At 45.4% G+C, this 20,836-nt stretch overlaps 1 protein-coding gene across 1 annotated transcript in view; it reads left to right on the forward strand.

The window, feature by feature from the left end:
* The window catches only part of TYMP (thymidine phosphorylase), a 190,694-nt gene that overhangs the window by 53,802 nt on the left and 116,056 nt on the right, over positions 1 to 20,836 (forward strand). Inside the window, exons 4-7 of the mRNA XM_082256570.1 lie at positions 8,225 to 8,427; positions 12,172 to 12,270; positions 13,135 to 13,264; positions 17,796 to 17,914. Of these exons, the coding sequence (XP_082112696.1) occupies positions 8,225 to 8,427; positions 12,172 to 12,270; positions 13,135 to 13,264; positions 17,796 to 17,914 (551 nt within the window). The remainder of the gene's footprint in view (positions 1 to 8,224; positions 8,428 to 12,171; positions 12,271 to 13,134; positions 13,265 to 17,795; positions 17,915 to 20,836) is intronic.

Below are 20,836 nucleotides of genomic sequence, written 5' to 3' on the forward strand. Positions count from 1 at the left end.
AGGCCACATCCGAGTGAAGGCGTCGCAACTCCCCCAAGAGGACATGCCTCTTTTCGGGGACGTTAAGCCCCCCAGCATTCAGGGAGGTCACCCGCACGGGATCCATAGGGGACGGAAGACAGGGGGTTACACCGGGCAGGGAGGGAGGAGTAGGTTAGGGGAAAGAGGGGGGGGCGGGGGGGAGGGAAGAGAAGACAAGAAGCGTAGGAGAGCGGGAAGAGGAGAAGACGAAAGAAAGAGGGTGGGGGAGACCCAAGCTCGTCCGGGATCGGGTACCGAAACAGAAAAGAGGGGGGGAGTTAGAGGAGAGAAAGAGGAGGGGAGAAAGAACTCTAGTAGGCAAGGAAAAGAGACACCCCAAGGTCCCTACCACAGGGGTGGAAGGACCCACGGAAGGGGTGTAAGCCTAGTGGGGGTCAAGTGTCTGAAGGTGGAGTGCGACTCAAAACACGACAGCTCCACGGCCAGAACCCCCCCCCCCCCCCGTCCATATGAACATCAAGCCAGAAGAATAAACTGAAATTACTGCCAAAAACATATATATAACATTACTGCATAAACATCAGTAGTCAACATGAACACCATTAACCCAGACACCCCCGTCTACCCACTGCGCAATGACAGGAGAGCAGAGGGGGGCGCCCAACGAAGTACCGAGGGCCAGGGCCCTCCCATCCCGCCCCCCGAGCCCAATCAGATGCGACTGTTAAAACCGAAACACATATCCATAGCCCCTCCCGCCCCGGTCCCCATAGTGGAGGTACGGCCCCGCCAGCCCCCCCCCCCCGCACCCCATCCCCCACCAGCGGAGAGCCCTAACAAGCCACAGACCCCCCATTGTCCCACAACCATCCTCCAGGAGCCCCGGCTTAACAGCAATATAGGAGGCCCAGCAACACCCCCCCCCACCCCCAACCCATCACAATAAACATGTCACCCTTATCCGGATACACAAAGTACAACTCAACATCTGTAGAAGTAGCATCCAGGGAGCCCCCGAGGTCGGGGGTCCCCACAGAGAGTGGAACACGTAGCCGTATTGGCAAACAGAGGGTAGATGGGCCAGGTCATCCGGGTTCCAGTCCGCAAGGGGGGGAAGGGGGGGGCCGTGCGGGCAGAGAGGCCCCAGCAGTCCAAGTCCGGGCCTGCAACGTGGGGGTCCAAGCGGTGCAGCAGTCACAGTCCACAGTCCGAGGACAGGCAAGGGGGGGGCGCCCCGGCAACGTCCGGAACCCTAACGGTCTCGACCCCAACTCCACCGGCAGGAGCGACCAGGGCAGAAAGGGAGGGGGGGGACAGCAGAACAATGCCCCGAAGTCACTCACTGGGCAGTAGAGGACCGGGGCTCAAGCCAGGGCAACCAAGAAAAACATAGACACAGTACTCATCTGTAGATCCGGCTCAGAAGGCGGTGTTCCGGGTCATCAGGCTTCCCGCGCAGATGGCGCCGGCTCGGGCGGTGTTCGCCGGGTCCTCCTCAGTGTGCGGGGCGGAAGGCCCCTACCAGTACCGTAGCGGGACGTCGAGCGACGGCTCGGGGCCTGCAGGTGTTGCAGCCAGTTAGGGACCTCCATTGGCTCCATCTCCAGAAAAACAAAGAGGTCCGGCAGGTCATCTGGGTGGTACACCGTGAAGGATGCAGTGCCTTTGCGAATCGTGAGAGATATGGGGAAACCCCACCGATACGTGCATCCCAACTGGCGGATTCGCTCCAACAGAGGCCGCATCAGAGCTCTTCTCTGTAGCGTCGCCCGCGACAGGTCCGGAAGGATTTTTACCGTTGCGCCGTCAAAGTCCACGTCTCCCGCCTCCCAGGCCTGCTTGAGGATAAGCTCCTTATGGGAGTAGCAGTGCAGCCGGCATATGACATCGCGCGGCCGTGCAGCATCTGAGGAGCGGGGGCCCAGGGCCCTATGCACCCGGTCAAATTCAAGCGTGGCAGGCGGGACATTCGGAGCCAGCCGTTGGCAGATTGCCTGAACCATGGCAGGGAGAGATTCCGGTCCCGTGGCCTCCAGCAGCCCCCGAAGCCTCAAGTTGTTCCGGCGGCTGCAATCCTCCATCTACTCCAGCCGCAGTTGTATGTCCCCCACGTGTAGAGATTGCACAGTGTGGGCCGCCTCCAGCCTAGAGACCCGGGCCTCCAGTGTGGTAACCGATTGCTCGCCCGCCGACACTCTGTCCTGCAGGCCGTGCACCTCCGTGCACACAGCCTGTATGTCCCTGGCGTGTGCCTCCTCCAAGCGCAGGGCCAGCGCTTCAAAGTCTCTCTTGGAGGGGAGGGCTTGGATCAGGGCCCGGAGATCCCCTGTGTCCCCGAACATACCAGCGGTCGGGGCGGAGAGAGCCGAGGAGACCGAGGAAGTCGGGGATAGAGAGCCTCCATCGAAAAGGAGCGGAGCCGTCGAGGAGATTGGAGCAGTAGGAGCCGCCATCCGTGCAGGAGGTGTCCCACGTGGCTGTGAGCGGCTGGTGCGGGCCGTAGAGGAGCGGGTCCCGGGGAAGTATCTGTGCAGTTCGGCACCCGGAGATGTGCGGAGCGGCTTCCTGGGACCTCGCCTGCGACCGGAGCTCATCCCGAGGTAAGTGATGGCAGTAATAAATCAATGGACGAGGAGAGGTGACCGGAGCTCTCACACCATGCGTCCGCTCGCCGCCATGGTCAGGACACCCACTACCATTTTTTTGCAAAGTCGGATGACAAGTCAGATTACAGGTCGCTTCAATTAAGATAAGGAGGCGACTCCCATTGAAGTATATGGGACAGGTCGGATCACTGGTCGCCTGAAAGTAATACCGGACCCTTTTCTGAAGTCGGAGCGACCTTAATAGCGGCAATTAAGACGGCACTGATTCAATTACATTGGTTTGGTTATGTCAAGCGACCTGGGGCGACCTGGGGCGACACAAGTCGCCTCGTGAGTCCCCCCAGTGTGAATGGGGGCTTAGAAATGGCTTTCTTCTTGCCACTCTTCCATAAAGGCCAGATTTGTGCAGTATACGACTGATTGTTGTCCTATGGACAGAGTCTCCCACCTCAGCTGTAGATCTCTGCAGTTCATCCAGAGTGATCATGGGCCTCTTGGCTGCATCTCTGATCAGTCTTCTCCTTGTATGAGCTGAAAGTTTAGAGGGACGGCCAGGTCTTCGTAGATTTGCAGTGGTCTGATACTCCTTCCATTTCAATATTATCGCTTGCACAGTGCTCCTTGGGATGTTTAAAGCTTGGGAAATCTTTTTGTATCCAAATCCGACTTTAACCACTTGCCTTCTGTGCACTTAAACACCCTTCCCATCCAGGCCAATTTTCAGCTTTCAGCGCTCGCACGCTTTGAATGACAATTGCGCGGTCATGCTACACTGTACCCATATGAAATTTTTATCAAATTTTTCACACAAATAGAGCTTTCTTTTGGTGGTATGTAATCACCTCTGGGTTTTTTATTTTTTACAAAAAAAAAGAAAAAAGACACAAAATTTTGAAAAAAAAAAAAAGTTTTTCTTATTTTCTGCGAGTAAATTTTGAAAATAAATTTTTCTCCCTCACTGATGTGCGCTGATGAGGCGGCACTGATGGGCACTGATAGGCTGCACTGATGGGCACTGATGAGGTGACACTTATGGGCACTGATGAGGTGGCACTTATGGTCACTGATGAGGAGGTACTAATATGCCGCATTGATAGGCGGCACTGATAGGCGGCACTGATAGGCGGCACTGCTGGGCACTGAGAGGTGGCACTGCTGGGCACTGAGAGGCGGCACTGACGGGCGGCACTGATGGGCACTGATAGGCAGCACTGATGGGCACTGGCGGATGGCACTGATGGACACTGACGGGTGGCACTGATGAGCACTGATGGGCGGCACTGATGAGCACTGATGGGCAGCACCATCAGTGCCCACACTCAGTGCCCATAGTGCTGCCAGTCAGTGCTCATCAGTGCCTAGATGAGCAGGCACTGATGGGCACTGACTGGCAGCACTATGGGCACTGATTGTGGGCATTGATGGGGGCACTGATGGCGGGCACTGTGGGCACTGATGGGGGGGCAATGTGTGTGGTTCTTTTACCTTTAGTAATCAGGGCACTGGTGATCAGTGCCCTGATTACATTGCTGTGTGTCCCCAGCGGCTGTCGGCTCCCCCTCCTTCCTCACACTGCAGTGTCTGTGTGAGGAAGGAGCGCCGGTGTAACGTTAAAAAACCATACCCCGTGGAGAAACCATACCCTCGTCACTTCCGGGCTGAAACAGCTGAGCAGCGCAGCAGTGCGCATGCTCAGAGCCCCGGATACGTGATTGAACATTAAAGAATTAGACAAGTGCGCATGCTCGGTGGGCATGAAATTCTCACGGCACTGTGTCTAATGTAAAACTTGCGGCGCTTACATTAAAGCAGCTCATCTGAAACGTAAATCATCTCCGCTCTTCGCCCTGTCACTGCCCTCATCTCCGGTAATAAATATAAAAGCGGCGGCGGGTGTATGAGATGTAAATGTGACGGCGATCGCGGCTCCGTGATCCGCTTTTATATTTATTACCGGAGATGAGGGCAGTGACAGGGCGAAGAGCGGAGATGATTTACGTTTCAGATGAGCTGTTTTAATGTAAGCGCCGCAAGTTAAACTACCGTGAGAAATCCATACCCTCCGTAGGTGCCCCGGAAGTGACGAGGGTATGGTTTTCTCACGGGTATGGATTTTTCACGGAACACCGGCGATGAGAGATGATCTCATATGTTTACATATGAGATCATCTCTCATTGGACGGCTTGATCACGTGGTGAATGGCCGCTGTGATTGGCCATTCACCGCGATCTGTGATCGGCCGTGTCCAAGGGACACGGCCGACACAGATTCCCCCCGATGCGCGCTCGCAGGAGCGCGCGGGGGGGCGTGTCTCTGGAGGCTGTTTAAAAACGGCCTCCCGAAGATTCGAGTCCGCGCTGCAGCCGTATATAGGCTGTAGCGCGGATGGGAGGGGGTTAAACTTCTCCACACCAGTATTTCGGACCTGCCTGGTGTGTTCCTTGTTCTTCATGATGCTCTCTGCGCTTTAAACGGACCTCTGAGACTATCACAGTGCAGGTGCATTTATACGGAGAATTGATTACACACAGGTGGATTCTATTTATCATCATAAGTCATTTAGGTCAACATTGGATCATTCAGAGATCCTCACTGAACTTCTGGAGAGAGTTTGCTGCACTGAAAGTAAAGGGGCTGAATAATTTTGCACGCCCAATTTTTCAGTTTTTTATTTGTTAACAAAGTTTGAAATATCCAATAAATTTTGTTCCACTTCATGATTGTGTCCCACTTGTTGTTGATTCTTCACAAAAAATTACAGTTTTATATCTTTATGTTTGAAGCCTGAAATGTGGCAAAAGGTCGCAAAGTTCAAGGGGGCCGAATACTTTCGCAAGGCACTGTATATAGAAGTGTTACATCATAGAGGGGCATGGTCACCGGTGCCCTTGCCCAAATGTTTTCTTACCAACTGTCGGGAATCTGGATTAGTCGGGAATCTGGATTTTTTTTTTTTGCAGGTCGTTGGGTGGCGTTTATCATGATTGACGCTTGATTTACATTGGGGGACATGTTTATTTATTTTAAATAAAAGACTTGCCAAAAACTGTCTTTGTGTTTTTATTTACTTTTCTTTTTTTTTTGGTGAATGAGTAGGGGTACTATATATCCCTACTCATTCACAAAGTGGGGCCAAGAACTGTGGGCCCCTTTGTTAAAGGAGGCTTCCAGATTCCAATAAGCCACCCCCACACCCTTATCCCTCATCAACATGTTGAAGGCAAGTGGCCTGGTATGGTTCAGGAGATGGGGGGCACTCACTCTTCCCCTCCCCCCTTTCCTGGCCGGCCATGCTACATGTTCGTATAAGGGTCTGGTATGTATTCTGAGGGCGACCGCAGGCCATTTATTTATTTTTTTTAATTTTGGTGTGGGGATCCCCTCAAAATCCATACTAGACCCTAAAGCTGGCTCTTCTTTTGTTTACATTCTGCTGTCAGCGGGGAACCCCTCTGACAGCAGATGAGTCATAGTTGTTAACCACTTCTGGACCAGAAGGTTTTACCCCCTTAATGACCAGGCCATTTTACGGCACTGCGTTAATTTAACTGACAATTGCACGGTCGTGCAACGCTGTACCCAAATAAAATTGATGTCCTTTTTTTTCCCCACGAATAGAGATTTCTTTTGGTGGTGTTTGATTAGCTCTGCAATTTTTTTTTTTTTTTACGCTATAAACAAAAAAAAGAGCGACAATTCTCTAAAAAAAAAAAATCAAATGTTTTCATCATTTTAGACCAATTTGTATTCTGCTACATATTTTTGGTAGCAAAAATCCCAATAAGTGTATATTGATTGGTTTGCGCAAAAAGTATCGCGTCTACAAACTAGGGGAAAGATTTATGTAATTTTTATTTATTTATTTATTTATTTTACTAGTAATTGTGGCGATCAGCGATTTTTAGCAGGACTGTGACATTGCAGCGGACAGATCGGACATCTAACTGACATTTGTGACACTTTTGGGGGGACTAGTGACATTACTACAGTAATCAGTGCTAAAAATATGCACTGTTACTGTACTAATGACACTGGCAGGTAAGGGGTTAACACCAGGGGCGATCAAAAAGTTAAATGTGTCCATAGGGGGTGCTTTCTAACTGTGTGGGGATGGGCTTGCTGGATGAACACAGAGACCTGTGATCACAGTCGCCAGACCCATGACATTGCGGCCGCCAGACCCGCTGATTGGCTCTTCTGTAGCCAATCGGCGCGTGCGCCCCCACTAGCTGTCCCGCAAAGCGAAGTACAGGTACGTTGTTTCACGGGACAGAGCAGACCTGTCGCAGTATAAGTTGGCAAGTGGTTAAGGACGGTCGGCAAGTGGTTTATGGAGGCGTGGCCACAAATTAAGAATCGATTCGGAACAACAAATTCCAATATACAAAACAAATTATGAAAGCAAAATCATCAAATATGACATAACAAAATTATTTACTTAACCACTTCAATTGCAGACATTTTTACCCCCTTCCTGCCCAGGCCAGGAAGCTTTTAGCGCTGTCACACGCTGTAATACAGTTATGACAAAATTAAAGAAGAATTGAAAGAATGACTGACTATTTCACAAACACCGATATAGGGTTCTGATACACCAAAACCTAATTTGCGTTATGATGGTCCATAAATAGAAACATACACTGCAGAGATTTTACACCAGTGTACATTATAGGACAACTGTACATTTAAAAGAGAAGCATGGACAAAGCTTTTTTGGCCATACTTCTCTTGTGGGTCACAGGGGTGCACTTTCTTTTGCTTTCATGTGACCCAGAATCTGCTGACAGCAGGCTATAGCCCGCTGTCAGCTCATGTGTCAGAGCCTCTTCAGGCTCTGGAAGGACTCCAACCATATTTTTGGAATTCACCTAGCCACCTGATTGATAGTTGTCTTTGGCTCTCAGGGTGAGGCTGAGAGCCGCAGTGGCATCGCTATGGGGGTGCTGGGGGTAGACTGCACCTGGGTGACACCCACCAGAGGGGAGACACCATCAAGTTTACTTTTACGGCGGCACTACTATTGCCATTATATGCAGTGTTATATGGGAAAACATTTTTTGAGGGGGGGACACCATGTTTTACCACACCAGGTGACACCAACTCTAGTGATGCCACTGGAGAGCCGAAGCCAGCTGCACTCGCCCCCTATCCAAGCCCTTGCTTCAGTGAGCACTGGAGTAGCAGACAAGAGAGCGGTGACTGACATTCCGTGCTCTCAGCTCTGAGCAGATCAAGAACTGAGCAATCAGTGGTCATGTAATAGCTCAGTTCTTGGGGCTAGAACCATTGCCTCCTGCTGATGTCAGTCAAACCCTGTAGGGAGGGACTGAGGGGCGTGGCTGAGCTACACTGTGTATGTGTCTATGGAGGCACACAGCCCGGCTTAGGAGCATGCCCACACGTGTTCCCCCATAGCACATGGCTTGCACCTGAGCGGCAACATTTCTCTTGTCTCATGCTATGGGGGCACACACAGGAGAGGAGAAGTGGAGAGCACTGGTTTGGAACTCTAGAAGATGAGGGAAGAGGCTGCTCTGCGCAATACCATTATTAAAAGGGTTTACAATCATTTAAACTGTGCAATGACTTAAATACCACATGTAGTATAAAGTAGATTTCATATTTTTACCATTAGGTGCACTCCTTATGGCAATCTGGCTACGTGGAATGAACTCAGAAGAGACAATGACCCTGACCAAGGAAATGGTAGCTTCAGGATGTGTGCTGACATGGCCAGAGGAATGGCGAGGGTTGTTGGTGGACAAGCATTCTACAGGAGGGGTCGGAGACAAAGTAAGCCTGCCTCTGGCACCAGCACTTGCTGCCTGTGGATGCAAGGTATTGGCATATAAAGAAATACATTCAACCTGCATAATTATAATAATATCCACTGTTATTACTGTAGCATTGCCCCCTAGAGGACTGCTGAGAATTACACTTTCTGGATTCCCCTTTGTTACCCTTAGCAACTGGTAACAGACAAACAGCATTGAGTTCTCAGTCAAAAATCAATCCAGGGGATGTTGGTTTTTGTGTTTTTATTTAGAACTGGGATAGGAGAAGGGATGAGTGGGATACTCCAACTATGAACTATGCACAATTTTGAGGACAACTATCTGTAGTGTCCGGCAAGGCCGCTGCTTCACCTTGCCACGGAAGTGAAGATAATGTAGAAAGTTCCTGTTTAGATCATTCCCTTCAGGGTTCTAACTTGGCACCCCCTTTACTTTCACTGCCTGTGTGTGCTGACACCCGTCCATTGACTCTATCCACTGGGGTGGTCCCCTTCCTGGGCAGACCCCTTGGCAATCTTCCCTATACTCGCAGACTCTGTTTTTCAAGAGTTGCTCTGCCGTCTTACTCCACCAGTCAGCTTTCCTGGATCTCTGGATTCAGTACCACACTTCCTGTCCCCAAGGCTGACCACCTGTGACCACTATCGACAGCAAACAGGAGGAGAGACAGCCGTCACTCTCCTCCTGGGACCTGGCTTCCTGCCCAAAGACACCCTGTCACACGTGCCCTTGGCTTTTATAATGTATCCCAGTATGCACCACTGTTTGTGCCAAACCACTGGGATAGTTACAAAGCCTGTGTGTCATTTGCTGGGTTTCCTCCATTGTCCAACAAGCCCCCCTATTGGACACAGTGGGGACACTCTCTGAGACCAGATGAATCACACATGGACACATGCAACAGGCCTGATTAGAAATCCTGCTCCCCTGATTAGCAGACAGAGCAACTAGGTTTTACCTGCCACTCTCCTGATAAGCAGGCAGAGCAAATTACACTTCCTATCTAGCACCTATCTAGGAGGGTGATACCTAATCACTATGTCATTATGTCATATGATCATTTATAAAGCATAAATAAACAATATACAGTGCAGTATTGCATGTAAAATTGTATGGCTATGCTTACAACTAAGTTTAAATTCAAAATTATTCATAGCTGCCAAAAATAACAAAGATTCAATATACTGTATGTGCAGAATAAATCATATCTGATGAAAGGAGGAAAACATTCTTTAGATTGTGATCGTGGCAATTAAGAGCCTAGGAGCATCCAAAGGGCATTTTCCGGCTTCCAAAAATACAGCTGGTGATACATATAGATATATAATTGACTAATTCTAGGAAGCTGTGGATAGCACCTGTATTACATAGCAAAAGGAAAAGCAAACATGGTTTAAAGTTCAGTTCATACCTTGACCTGTTCAAGCTAACACATTCTGCTGTTTAAATACATTGTGTAATGATGCAAAAAACAGATAAGGCACCAATTTCTGTTTATTCTTGCGAAGACTAAAATGCCCATTAAAATAGAAGCATGAATTTCTAATGAGTTTACAAATATAATTTTGCATCTCAGTGACTCCATTACAAAAAATAAAAAATAGAAGCCAGCCTGCAAAAGAGAGAAGTAATACACTACCAGTAAAACACTACCAGTACATACTCCAAACATTGCTCTCTTGTACATGTACATGAAATCACAGCCCACAGAGGAGGATGCAGTCTTCTGTCACAGCAAAAAGTTTCAGATGCTGAAGATTCAAGTGGCCTTTGTTACTTTGCATTACAACCCTTTTGCAGGCTGCCTTTTTCAAAAATAGAGATTCTATCATGGGGAAGGAAAGGGGGACAAACTGCTACTGGTACAAAGTGCGGGCACCTAACTAGAGGTGCAGAAAACAAGTGAAATAAATAGGGGAAAAAAACATATGCATTGTTTTTGTAAACTATTCAATTTGCTGTTTTTCTTATTGCCATAAAAGTCTTTCCAGATTTCCAAATAAGGCTAATTCTGAAAACATTTGTAAATTGTGTAAAAATTGTGTAAAAATGTTTTAAATATGATATTAGCCAGGGCTTTTTTTTTTTACAGTTGGAACTTGGTGGAACTCAGTTTCACCACCTCTGGCTCAGGCCCTATGTTCCCTGCCTAGCCCTATCACTTGTAAACTCAAAGTCCGGCTTCTGTGTTTACAAGTGACAGCGTGTCTCCCAGTGGCTCCCACAGATCTGATCTCCTGAGCCACTCTCACTAAGTGCAGGATGGGGACACGGGAGATATAGGTGCCTGGGGTGCAGTGTAGATGCTGACACCCCCCACTGGATAATCTCCCTGTAAGTGAGAGAGGTGGAGCACCTACAGTGTGTGAAGAGGTAGTAGAGCCGGCTGGATGCTTCAGCATAATACAGCAAGGAGGGGGGAGAAGATGGGGACATTGGAGGGAGGGGTTGCATTGAGAGGTCAGAGCAGAAGAGGGGTGAAATTGAGATGTGGATCAGGGATGCAGAGGTAAGCGGCTGTGAAAGAAGGTTGATCTCTGACCTCTGTATGTAGCGCACCCCTAAAATATCCACTATGTACGTAGCGTACCCCCAAATTCTGCACTCTGCCAAGCATGCAGCGGGATGCCGAGCACTGGAACACTCTCTGCATTCCAGCACCCAGCAATGAAAGGAACACTGTACTGTGGGAGGAGGAAAGTCCTGTCCTGGAGGGAGAAAGAGCAGCGTGGGAACCTCTGAACAGGTTAGTGATTAACAATTGGGCAGTGGAGGTGGCTAGGATTGAATGGCACTTAAATTGAACCCCCCATGACCACCAAGGCTGGGGAGAGGTAAGTTAACTTTTGCTGTATGATCACCAATGCAGATGGGGAGGGGATTGTGGGTTAAAATGTCACTGCTTTGACAAGCAATGCAGGATGGGGTTTACTTTTATTGCTGCACTACTATTGCCTTTATATGCAGTGTTATATGGGAAAAAAAACATTTTTGAGGGGGGGACACCATGTTTTACCACACCAGGTGACACCCACTCTAGTGATGCCACTGGAGAGCCAAAGCCAGCCAGCTGCACCCACCCCCTATCCAAGCCCTTGCTCCAGTGAGCACTGGAGTAGCAGACCAGTGTGCAGGGACTGACAGTCAGTGCTCTCTGCTCTGAGCAGATCAAGAACTGAGAAATCAGCGGTCATGTGATCGCTCAGTTCTTGGGGTTAGAACCATTGCCTACTGCTGATTTCAGTCAAACCCTGTAGGGAGTGACTGAGGGGCGTGGCTGAGCTACACTGTGCATGTGTCTATGGATGCACACAGCACACCAGGTGACAATTCCTTGGACTTCATTGCTTGGTTTGTGCTCTGAAATGCACAGTTAACTGTGGGACCTTATATAGACAGGTGTATGCCTTTTCAAATCATGTCCAATCAACTGAATTTACCACAGGTGAACTCCAATCAAGTTGAAGAAACAACTCAAGGATGATCAGTGGAAACAGGAAGCACCTGAGCTCAGTTTTGAGTGTCATGGCAAAGTCTGTGAATACTTATGTACATGTTATTTTTTTCATTTTTTATTTTTAATAAATTTGCAAAGATTTCAAACAGTCTTCTTTCAAATTGTCATTATGTTTTATTGTTTGTAGAATTTTGAGGAAAATAAAGAATTTTATCCATTTTGGAAAAAGGCTGTAACATAACAAAATGTGGAAAAAGTAATACTTTCTGGATTCACTGTATCTTTGGTTATGCAAAACGTATTCCAATGTTTGTATTCTTTTTATGAAAGGTTCCAATGATCAGTGGACGAGGACTGGGACATACTGGAGGCACGCTGGATAAGTTGGAATCAGTTCCAGGGTTTAGCTCCAAGCAGAGCCCTGAGCAGGTATGTAGAGACAATGTAAGATGGCACATATTAAATAATGTCATATATAATTTTAATGTTTTGAGAAGTTAAAGATTAACTGAAATTTAAGAGCACTTGTAAAGTACACCTCTAATGCTACCCTAGTATTTTACTACACAACAGTTTAAAAAAATCATATTCACATTTGTGCTTACAAATTGCCTGGTCCATTACTTAGTTTTTTGTTTTGTGGGGGCTTTTTGCATATAAGACACCATGCCACAAATATTTGAACAAGTGCCTTTAAGGGAAACATTAATACACTGTTAAAAACAAGTTAAAAAAAAAGATGTGGTTTTCATCTACAAATTAAAGTGTAAACCCTCACATATACCCAGTGAAGTGACCAGCCTCAGGTGATACACAGAGATGGAACAAACCCTCTTTCGTATGTTGTACCTGTCTATCTGCAGTCTTCTCTTCTCTACATCCCTTCAAAGCCCAACATTTTTAAAGCTTATCCGAGCTGTCAGGAAAGAGGGGGTGGGGAGCTGAAGCTACACTCTGCAGAGCTCAGTGAGGAGAGCTCTGGGAGCTGAGTGGAGGGAAGAAACACATTACACAGGAACAGAGCTGAGGCTGTCAATCAGCTGGAGATCCATCTTCTGTCACCTTTTTTCTCTTGGTGTCAGGAAAACATGTCAGAAGTGAATAATGCTGACGGAGGAACGAAGCAGCAGATAGAAGTGGCACTTAGTGCACTTATTTCAGATGAGTACACACTATAGAAGGGTATGCTTTCTTCATATTTAATTTCTGAGGTTTACAGCCACTTTAAACTGAGTACTGTAAGGTAGTTTAGTTTAATATACCTGTCAGTAAATCTGTCTATTATATTTGCAGATGTTAGAAATTCTTCATTCAGTTGGCTGTTGTATTGTTGGACAGTCTGCAAATCTTGTCCCAGCTGATAAGATACTCTATGAGATGCGGGATGTTACAGCAACAGTGGACAGTTTGCCTCTGATAACAGGTAGCGGCTTCATACGCCAATGTTAAATGAGTAGCTTTCTGTCTACTAATGATGTTTATTAAAATTTGCACATATTAAAGCGGACCCTCTCGCTATTTAGGAACTCTACACACACCCCTTCCAGTTACGCAATCAGACATTGAAAAATAATCCCAAAATACCTTTCTTGAGGGACCAGGCCCTGTGCTTCTAGCTTTCTTGTCTAAGCTAAAATGACCCCCCCCCCCCCACTTCCCAAAGCATGCTTGGATACTCAGGTCACGTTATATATCCCAGGAGGCTTTTGTGGCAATCTCGGGCACACTGCGAATGTACAGTGGCACATCATCTGGAGGGCAGTTGCAAGAATATGGAAGAGATAGATAGCCTGATGACATGGGAGGAGAAGATGGCAACGTGGGACCTGGAATGCTGTGATGGAGTGGCAGGTTACACCAGAAGATTCTGGATTTGCTGGACGTGTGAGTATTTTTTTTTAGAACAACCCAGCGATCTAGGTACTTACTTTTTCCTCTCTTTCAAAATGAAAGTATATGTATAAACAATATCTAAAAAATGTTCAGCACAGCTCTCAAATACTTGCACAATTTCTCATTAAATATTGCAAATTCTAAAAAATACCTTGTATTCCTGCCCATGCAGTGAGCTCCCAACATCCAGTAGTGGGCTTAAAATACTTTCACTGCTGTGCTGAAATAGATAGGGCAGGCAGCTGGTAAAGGAGGGGAGCAATGAGTGATGAAAATGATGGAGTTGAAGAAGGTTGTGCTAACATTGTCTTGCACAGGAGAGCTCAGGCAGAGGTGACAACGCTTCTTGAGATTTAGCTGCAGCACAGTCAGCTAGACTCTCACAAAAGGAGTCACTGGTAACCTCAGAGGACATAAGGAGGAACAAAGGCAGACCATATCATGTAATATCACTTACCTGCTTTTTTATGATTTTGGATGTAAAATGATGATAAGAGAAAAAGACATCCCCTAAAATGTCCTGTGGTAAGTTCATCATTTCTCAGAAGGCCTTTAGGATTCTGGTACCACAGGTAATCTTCCTGCTACCAAAGTGGTCATCAGCTGCCATTTAAAAAAAATGTCCTCAAGGATTTGTAGAAATCAACCAGGGAAAGTTCCAGACAGGCAGATCTTTCAGACAGCCCCAGATAAAAGCTTTACCCCGTAGTGCAGGCTTAATGAATTATAAAAAAAAAAACTGTACCTTTTTGAGGATATGAGGTCATTTTATGAGACGTCTTTTTTCTCATCTCGTCATTTTACATACAAAATCATAAAAAAGCAGGTACAGCTGTATTATATAATTTGGTCTGCTTTGTTTCTTCTCATGTCTCATGTGAACTATGCACTTATTTATGTTTTATTTTGTATTTAGATCCTGTATTTAGACTGGTTGTGTGCTGCATCCTGTTCATGCACCTATTCAGATTTTTTTTTTCGCTAGGTATCAGGAACATACCCCAGCATTTATAGCTACATGAGTAACCTGATCACCTTAACCCTCCACTGGCTTCAACTCACCCAACAAATTAAATTCAAAATACTAACAACAACTTACAAAGCCATCCACAACAGCTACATAACTAATCTGGTCTCAAAATATCATCCAAACAGCTCTTTTTGATGCTCCCAAGACCTCCTGCTCTCTAGCTCCCTTGTCACCTCCTTCCATGCTCACCTTCAGGACTTCTCCCGAGCTTCTCCCATCCTTTGGAACTCCCTACCGCAATCTGTTGGACTAGCTTCTAATCTATCCATCTTTAGACAATCCCTAAAATCCCTTTGCTTTAAAGAAGTCTATCCTGTTTCTAACTAATACACTGTTTTTACTTTCTCCATTTGCTTATTCCCCACAGTTATTATCTGTTGTATCATTTGACTCCCCTCTTAGATTGTAAGCTCTAATGAGCAGGGCTGATTCCTCTTGTACCTAATTGTATTGTTACTGTCCTGCCTGCCTTCATTTTGTAAAGTGCTTTGCAAACTGTTGGTGCTATATAAATCCTTTATAATAATAAATAATCCAACCACAATGGAATGCATTGAGGCAGCTGTTAATTGTCCAAGAACATGCAGTGAGGTGTTAGGCAGCCCATACATGATTTGATTTATTTTGATTCCCCCATCAACACAGTCAGTATTGATAGGGGAATGCCTCCAGCAGTGCTTGTGTTCTGCCAGTGAGGGGAGGGGGGCGCAGGGTGCCGCCAGTACCCAATGATTTCTTCTAGTGGCTATAGCGGCCAACAGTAATTGCATGCTGAACATATGACAAGCTGGTTGTAACCATATCAATCGATGGATCGACATAAAGTAGTACAATCAGCCTGCCCATACATGGATTGAAATTTGGCCGGTTCTTGCTGATATGACCAAATTTCAATCCATGTATGGCCTGGCTTTAAAGTTTGTCAACCTCCATCCCAGTCCTCCCACAAAGTCTGGGACACAAGTTGATTGTCCTGTTACATGGCTGAAGGTGTGAAATGCCAGGATAGAGATTTAAAAGCAGCATTATACGTGGGTGACAGTTAGTGTAGAGCGCCTCCACCCCTGTTTAGGGATGCTTGTTCCAGTTTGAGGTAGAGGAACTCTTTCACACTGCTTGTCTAGTTGTCCTCTCTGTCCATTATGTACCCCTCGCTGTCCTTGAAAGAATGTCCCTTTTCCATAAAGCTGGCCATAGACGGGTAGTTTTTTTTACCTTCAATCAGCATTATGAAAAGATTCCTCCACACACACAAGCAAAGTGCATGGAGGTATCCCCCCACCGGGGTATTGTCCACTGTCAGAATACATTGATCACTGGCTACATCGATTGAGAAATGTTTTCCAACATGTCCTTTCAACAGAAACCAACAGAAGTTGATTAAATTATTGACTTCTGTTGAGCAGGGAAGGCCACCCATTGATTGAAAGTCCCTGCTGACTATGGCCAGCCTAAGTTGGGGTAAGATTGGTAAGTCCTGTAGCGTTCACCTCTTTGTTGGACCATCTCAAAGCACACCTAAAAAGCCTGTGAACACACCCCAGCCCTGAGTTGCAGAATAAACCAGTGTATGTACCTCTCAGACATGGCTAATATTTTTTCGTGCCAGAGAAGACAAAAAACACATAAAGATAGCATCCAGGACATGGCCCATTATGGACACTGAGACCATTTATTCAGGGGATGTGCTGAAAGATACTAATCTGCATTGGCCTGTAGCTTTCATTAGTATGAGTGGACCCTTTGTCTGATAAACTATATTGTATTTTTTACTGGTTGACTTTATATTGTAGAGAGTTGGGCTGTACATAAATAACACATAGGATCACAATCTACTATACAAACATGGTTACCCTACAGCTTCTTTTCCTAACCTTACTGACTAGAGAAATATACCACTGCCTTTTCTAAAAGGTATGTGGGGAAATTGCCCACTAATTCTAGAAGTACATTTAGAGATTCTTAATTGCATTTTCTTTTCTTAAACATTGATATCAATTAAAATGTTTAGAACTTGTTGTGTTTGCTTGGAATCTATTATACACTTACACATAGAGACTATGGCCAAAGACTCTGGAACAGCTGTGTGCAGCTTGGAATTAATGACTCATTAATAAGGGTGTGACCGTACTATAAACCACTGCTTCTGGATGTACAGTTAGCTTAGGGAGATAAAAAGAATGCTTTGGATGATGTCACCTGTAGCGGAGTGCTCATTTACTCATCATGCAGATGTAAGATACTTTAACTCCATTTCTCAAAACTTCCCAGGGTCCAGGATATGCCCAGGGAAGACATGTTTTCCTGCTTCTCTCCCTTAAGCAGCTCAGAAAGGCCACACCTGACGGGGCAGAGGCAGCTGGGAAAGTGGTCTGCAGCCAAGTAGGTGGCCCTCCACTGTCACAACTAGCAAGTGGGCTGACAGGCCAAATAGCATTCAGCTTCTCCAAAAGATCCAGCTACTGTGGGAAGCCATCCACCCCCTCTTTGCCTATTGCTGCAATAGTATTCCAGTGGGGTTTCACTTCCTCCTTGGGTCTTGAATCCCTCCAGCTGTTCATTCGTGTTACCAGAGCAACCCTAGACTTTACTGAGGGGCGCTGTCTATAAGGACAATTGAATGTAGCTGAGTCATGTGCTGTTTTACTGAAGCTGTGATTCCCAGCTTGACTCTCTGTGCTATAGTCTTAAAGAGACTATACTATGCAGCCACATGCTTCCCTAATTGAGTCATAGAGACATTGCAGTGAAGAATCCATGTTTTGCAATGTTCTGCAGTATATGTGCTCTTTGCCATTCTGACCCTATGTTCCATTACTGATTCTAACTTTGCACCTGTTTAGTAAACAGTTACAGTTACTCTCTGTCTGGTCATTCAGCCAATTATAAGTCCTGTTACAAAGTCACTATCCTTAAATGAGGAAATAACGACTTTAGTTTTTAGATTTGTGAATGAAGTGATGATATAAAAAAACGTAAGACAGCTATGCTGTGAGTCATAACAATGTCCATGGTGCTGATCTCTCCACAGCCTCAGTGATGAGCAAAAAGGTGGCTGAAAGCCTTTCTGCACTGATCCTTGATGTCAAGTTTGGTGAAGCAGCTCAAAGTCCAACCATTGAAGATGCAAGAAGGCTGGCGCATAGTCTTGTAAGTGTTTCTTACAAAACTCCCAATAGTGTTATGTATGCTTATTCTTGAGAACGGTAGCGAAAGGAGTAACTCCACTTTTGTTGAGTAAAAACATTCCCCTTTGGGTGATCTATGTACAGTGCAAGGATTTTAACCACTTCTTGACCAGAAGGAATTACCCCCCTTAATAAACAGACCATTTTTTGTGATTCGGCACTGCATCACATTTACTGACAATTGCGTGTCCTTGATTGATGTCCTTTTTTCCCCACAAATAGAGCTTTCTTTTGGTGGTATTTGATCACCTGTGCGATTTTTATTTTTATAAAAATGTTTATTCTATAAACAAAAAAAAGCAACAATCCTGGGGAAAAAAACAACATTTCTCACTTTCTGCTATATAACTTTTCCAATAAAACTAATTTTAAAAATTTATTTATTTCCTGATTTTAGGCCAATTTGTATTCTGCCACATATTTTTGGTAAAAAAAAATCCCAATAAATGTATATTGATTGGTTTGCGAAAAAGTTATCACGTCTACAAACTAGGGGAAAGATTTATGTCATTTTTATTGATTCATTTTTTTTATTAGTAATGGAGGCGATCAGCGATTTCTAGCAGGACTGCAACATTTGGACGCCTAACTGACATTTTTGACACTTTTGGGAGGACCAGTGACATTGCTACAGTAATCAGTGCTAAAAATATGCACTGTTACTGTACTAATGACACTGGCAGGGAATGAGTAGGGGCAATCAAAGGGTTAAATGTGTCCCTAGGGGGGTGCTTTCTAACTGTGGGGGGATGGGCTTTCTGCATGAACACAGAGACCTAAATAGGAGGAACACAGGAACCCTGTGTTCATTGCTGACAGAACAGCGGTCTGCCATGTTTACAATGGCAGACCGCTGTTCTGTCTCCACGAGGAGCAATCGCAGGTGTCCGGCAGCAATCATGTCTGCTGGATTCGCTAATCGGCTTCCCCTTTGGTGAATGGGCATGCGTGCCCCTGCTAGGGGTCCTGCTAAGCGACTTACAGTTACATCGTTTCGCGGGACAGAGCCGACCTGCTGTAAAAGTAAAACTTCAGGGGGTGGGGGGGGACCACTCTCCTGGTCCCTTCCATGGGAAGGATTTCTATCCTTTATACACACGGCATTTTGGGTGCCACTTGTGTGCCTACCTAAATGGGGGAGTAGCCAGAAGAGGCCAAGAGTCCCCCCTCCCCCCTCCCCCTTATTTCTGAAATTATTATTATATTTTCAATACCTCTTTTCTTATGCAGTACTGCCCGTATTTTTTTTTTCCAATATGGTATTATTTTTTTTATTTACAATTTTACAACTTTCCTCCAGTTTTACCTTCCCTCTCCTGGAGAAAATTGTACTTAGCTATGGTCATAGCTGCTGCCCCATTTACACTTTACCTGTAGGCATGGCTTGTTTGTGTGTGATTAATTTTTTTATTTAATTTTTTTATTTTTTTTTCAATTTTCTTTTGTTTCAATTTTTTTCAATTTTTTTGGCTAAATTTTTTTATTTCCCATTTATTTTTTTATTTTTTTTAACTTTATTACAGTTTTAAAAAAATAAATAAATCTGATCACTTTTATTGTTGTCACAAGCAATGTAAACATCCCTTGTGACACCAATATGTAGTGACAGGTACTCTTTATGGAGGGATCGAGGGTCTAAAAGACCCTAGACCCCTCCACTACACTTCCCTGTATGCAAAACGCTGAAAACAGCGTTTTTGCATACAGCCGTTTTTTAAATTTGCCGCCTTTTGCAGCACACTAACCCGGACCCTCTTAATCCTTTTTTTTAAACTATTATTATTATTATTATTATTCAGGATTTCTATAGTGCCAGCGGTTTACGTAGCGCTTTACAATATTAGAGGGAGACAATACATTTACAATACAAATACAGATCAGATGCGGTCCGGTCCGATCCGGATGATGATGATTCATTCATTCCAGATGGTGCAATGGGTCACTGAAGAGTAAGTGACACAATCTGACTCAGCGGCAGTGCGCCCCTAGGAGGCAGTGCGCCCTAGGCCGCTGCCTAGTTCGCCTAGCGGGAGCGCCGGCCCTGTTTAAGAATAGAAATCTATCGTTAATGTCACTTACACTTTCTTGATAAGTCCAAGGGACATTATTAGCTATAAGTATCGACACTCTACGTGACTAAGTTTGTAAATTGGTTGAATGGTAAACAAAAGGAAAGACTCTGTTGTTAAGATATTGTAATTTATCTGTTTTAAAGTGTTTCTTGGATGAATGCAACATTAGTTTTTACTCATTTTAATTCATTAATAAAATCCGCCTCTTCTCAGGAATATTTAATCCTTTCACATTAAGGGAAATTAGTTTTATATCCTCCATCTCTGGGGAAAAAGGAAAAAAAAACCCACACAAACCCCCCCTCTTTACACTCTACCACCCCCCTCCCCCCCTATCCCGGATTAGTTCCCAGAGGAGTCTGGACTGACATTTCCCACTCTCCTGGTCCCTTCCATGGGAAGGATTTCTATCCTTTATACACACGGCATTTTGGGTGCCACTTGTGTGCCTACCTAAATGGGGGAGTAGCCGGAAGAGGCCAAGAGTCCCCCCCTCCCCCCTCACCCTTATTTCTAAAATTATTATTATATTTTCAATACCTCTTTTCTTATGCAGTACTGCCCGTATTTTTTTCCAATATGGTATTATTTTCTTTATTTACAATTTTACAACTTTCCTCCAGTTTTACCTTCCCTCTCCTGGAGAAAATTGTACTTAGCTATGGTCATAGCTGCTGCCCCATTTACACTTTACCTGTAGGCATGGCTTGTTTGTGTGTGATTAATTTTTTTATTTTTTTTAAATTTTCTTTTGTTTCAATTTTTTTCAATTTTCTTTTTTCTTTCAATTTTTTTTTCAATTTCTTTTTTTT

This window comes from Pelophylax lessonae, assembly GCF_965119305.1.
Source record: "Pelophylax lessonae genome assembly, chromosome: 4".
In the NCBI taxonomy this organism is placed as follows: Eukaryota; Metazoa; Chordata; class Amphibia; order Anura; family Ranidae; genus Pelophylax; species Pelophylax lessonae.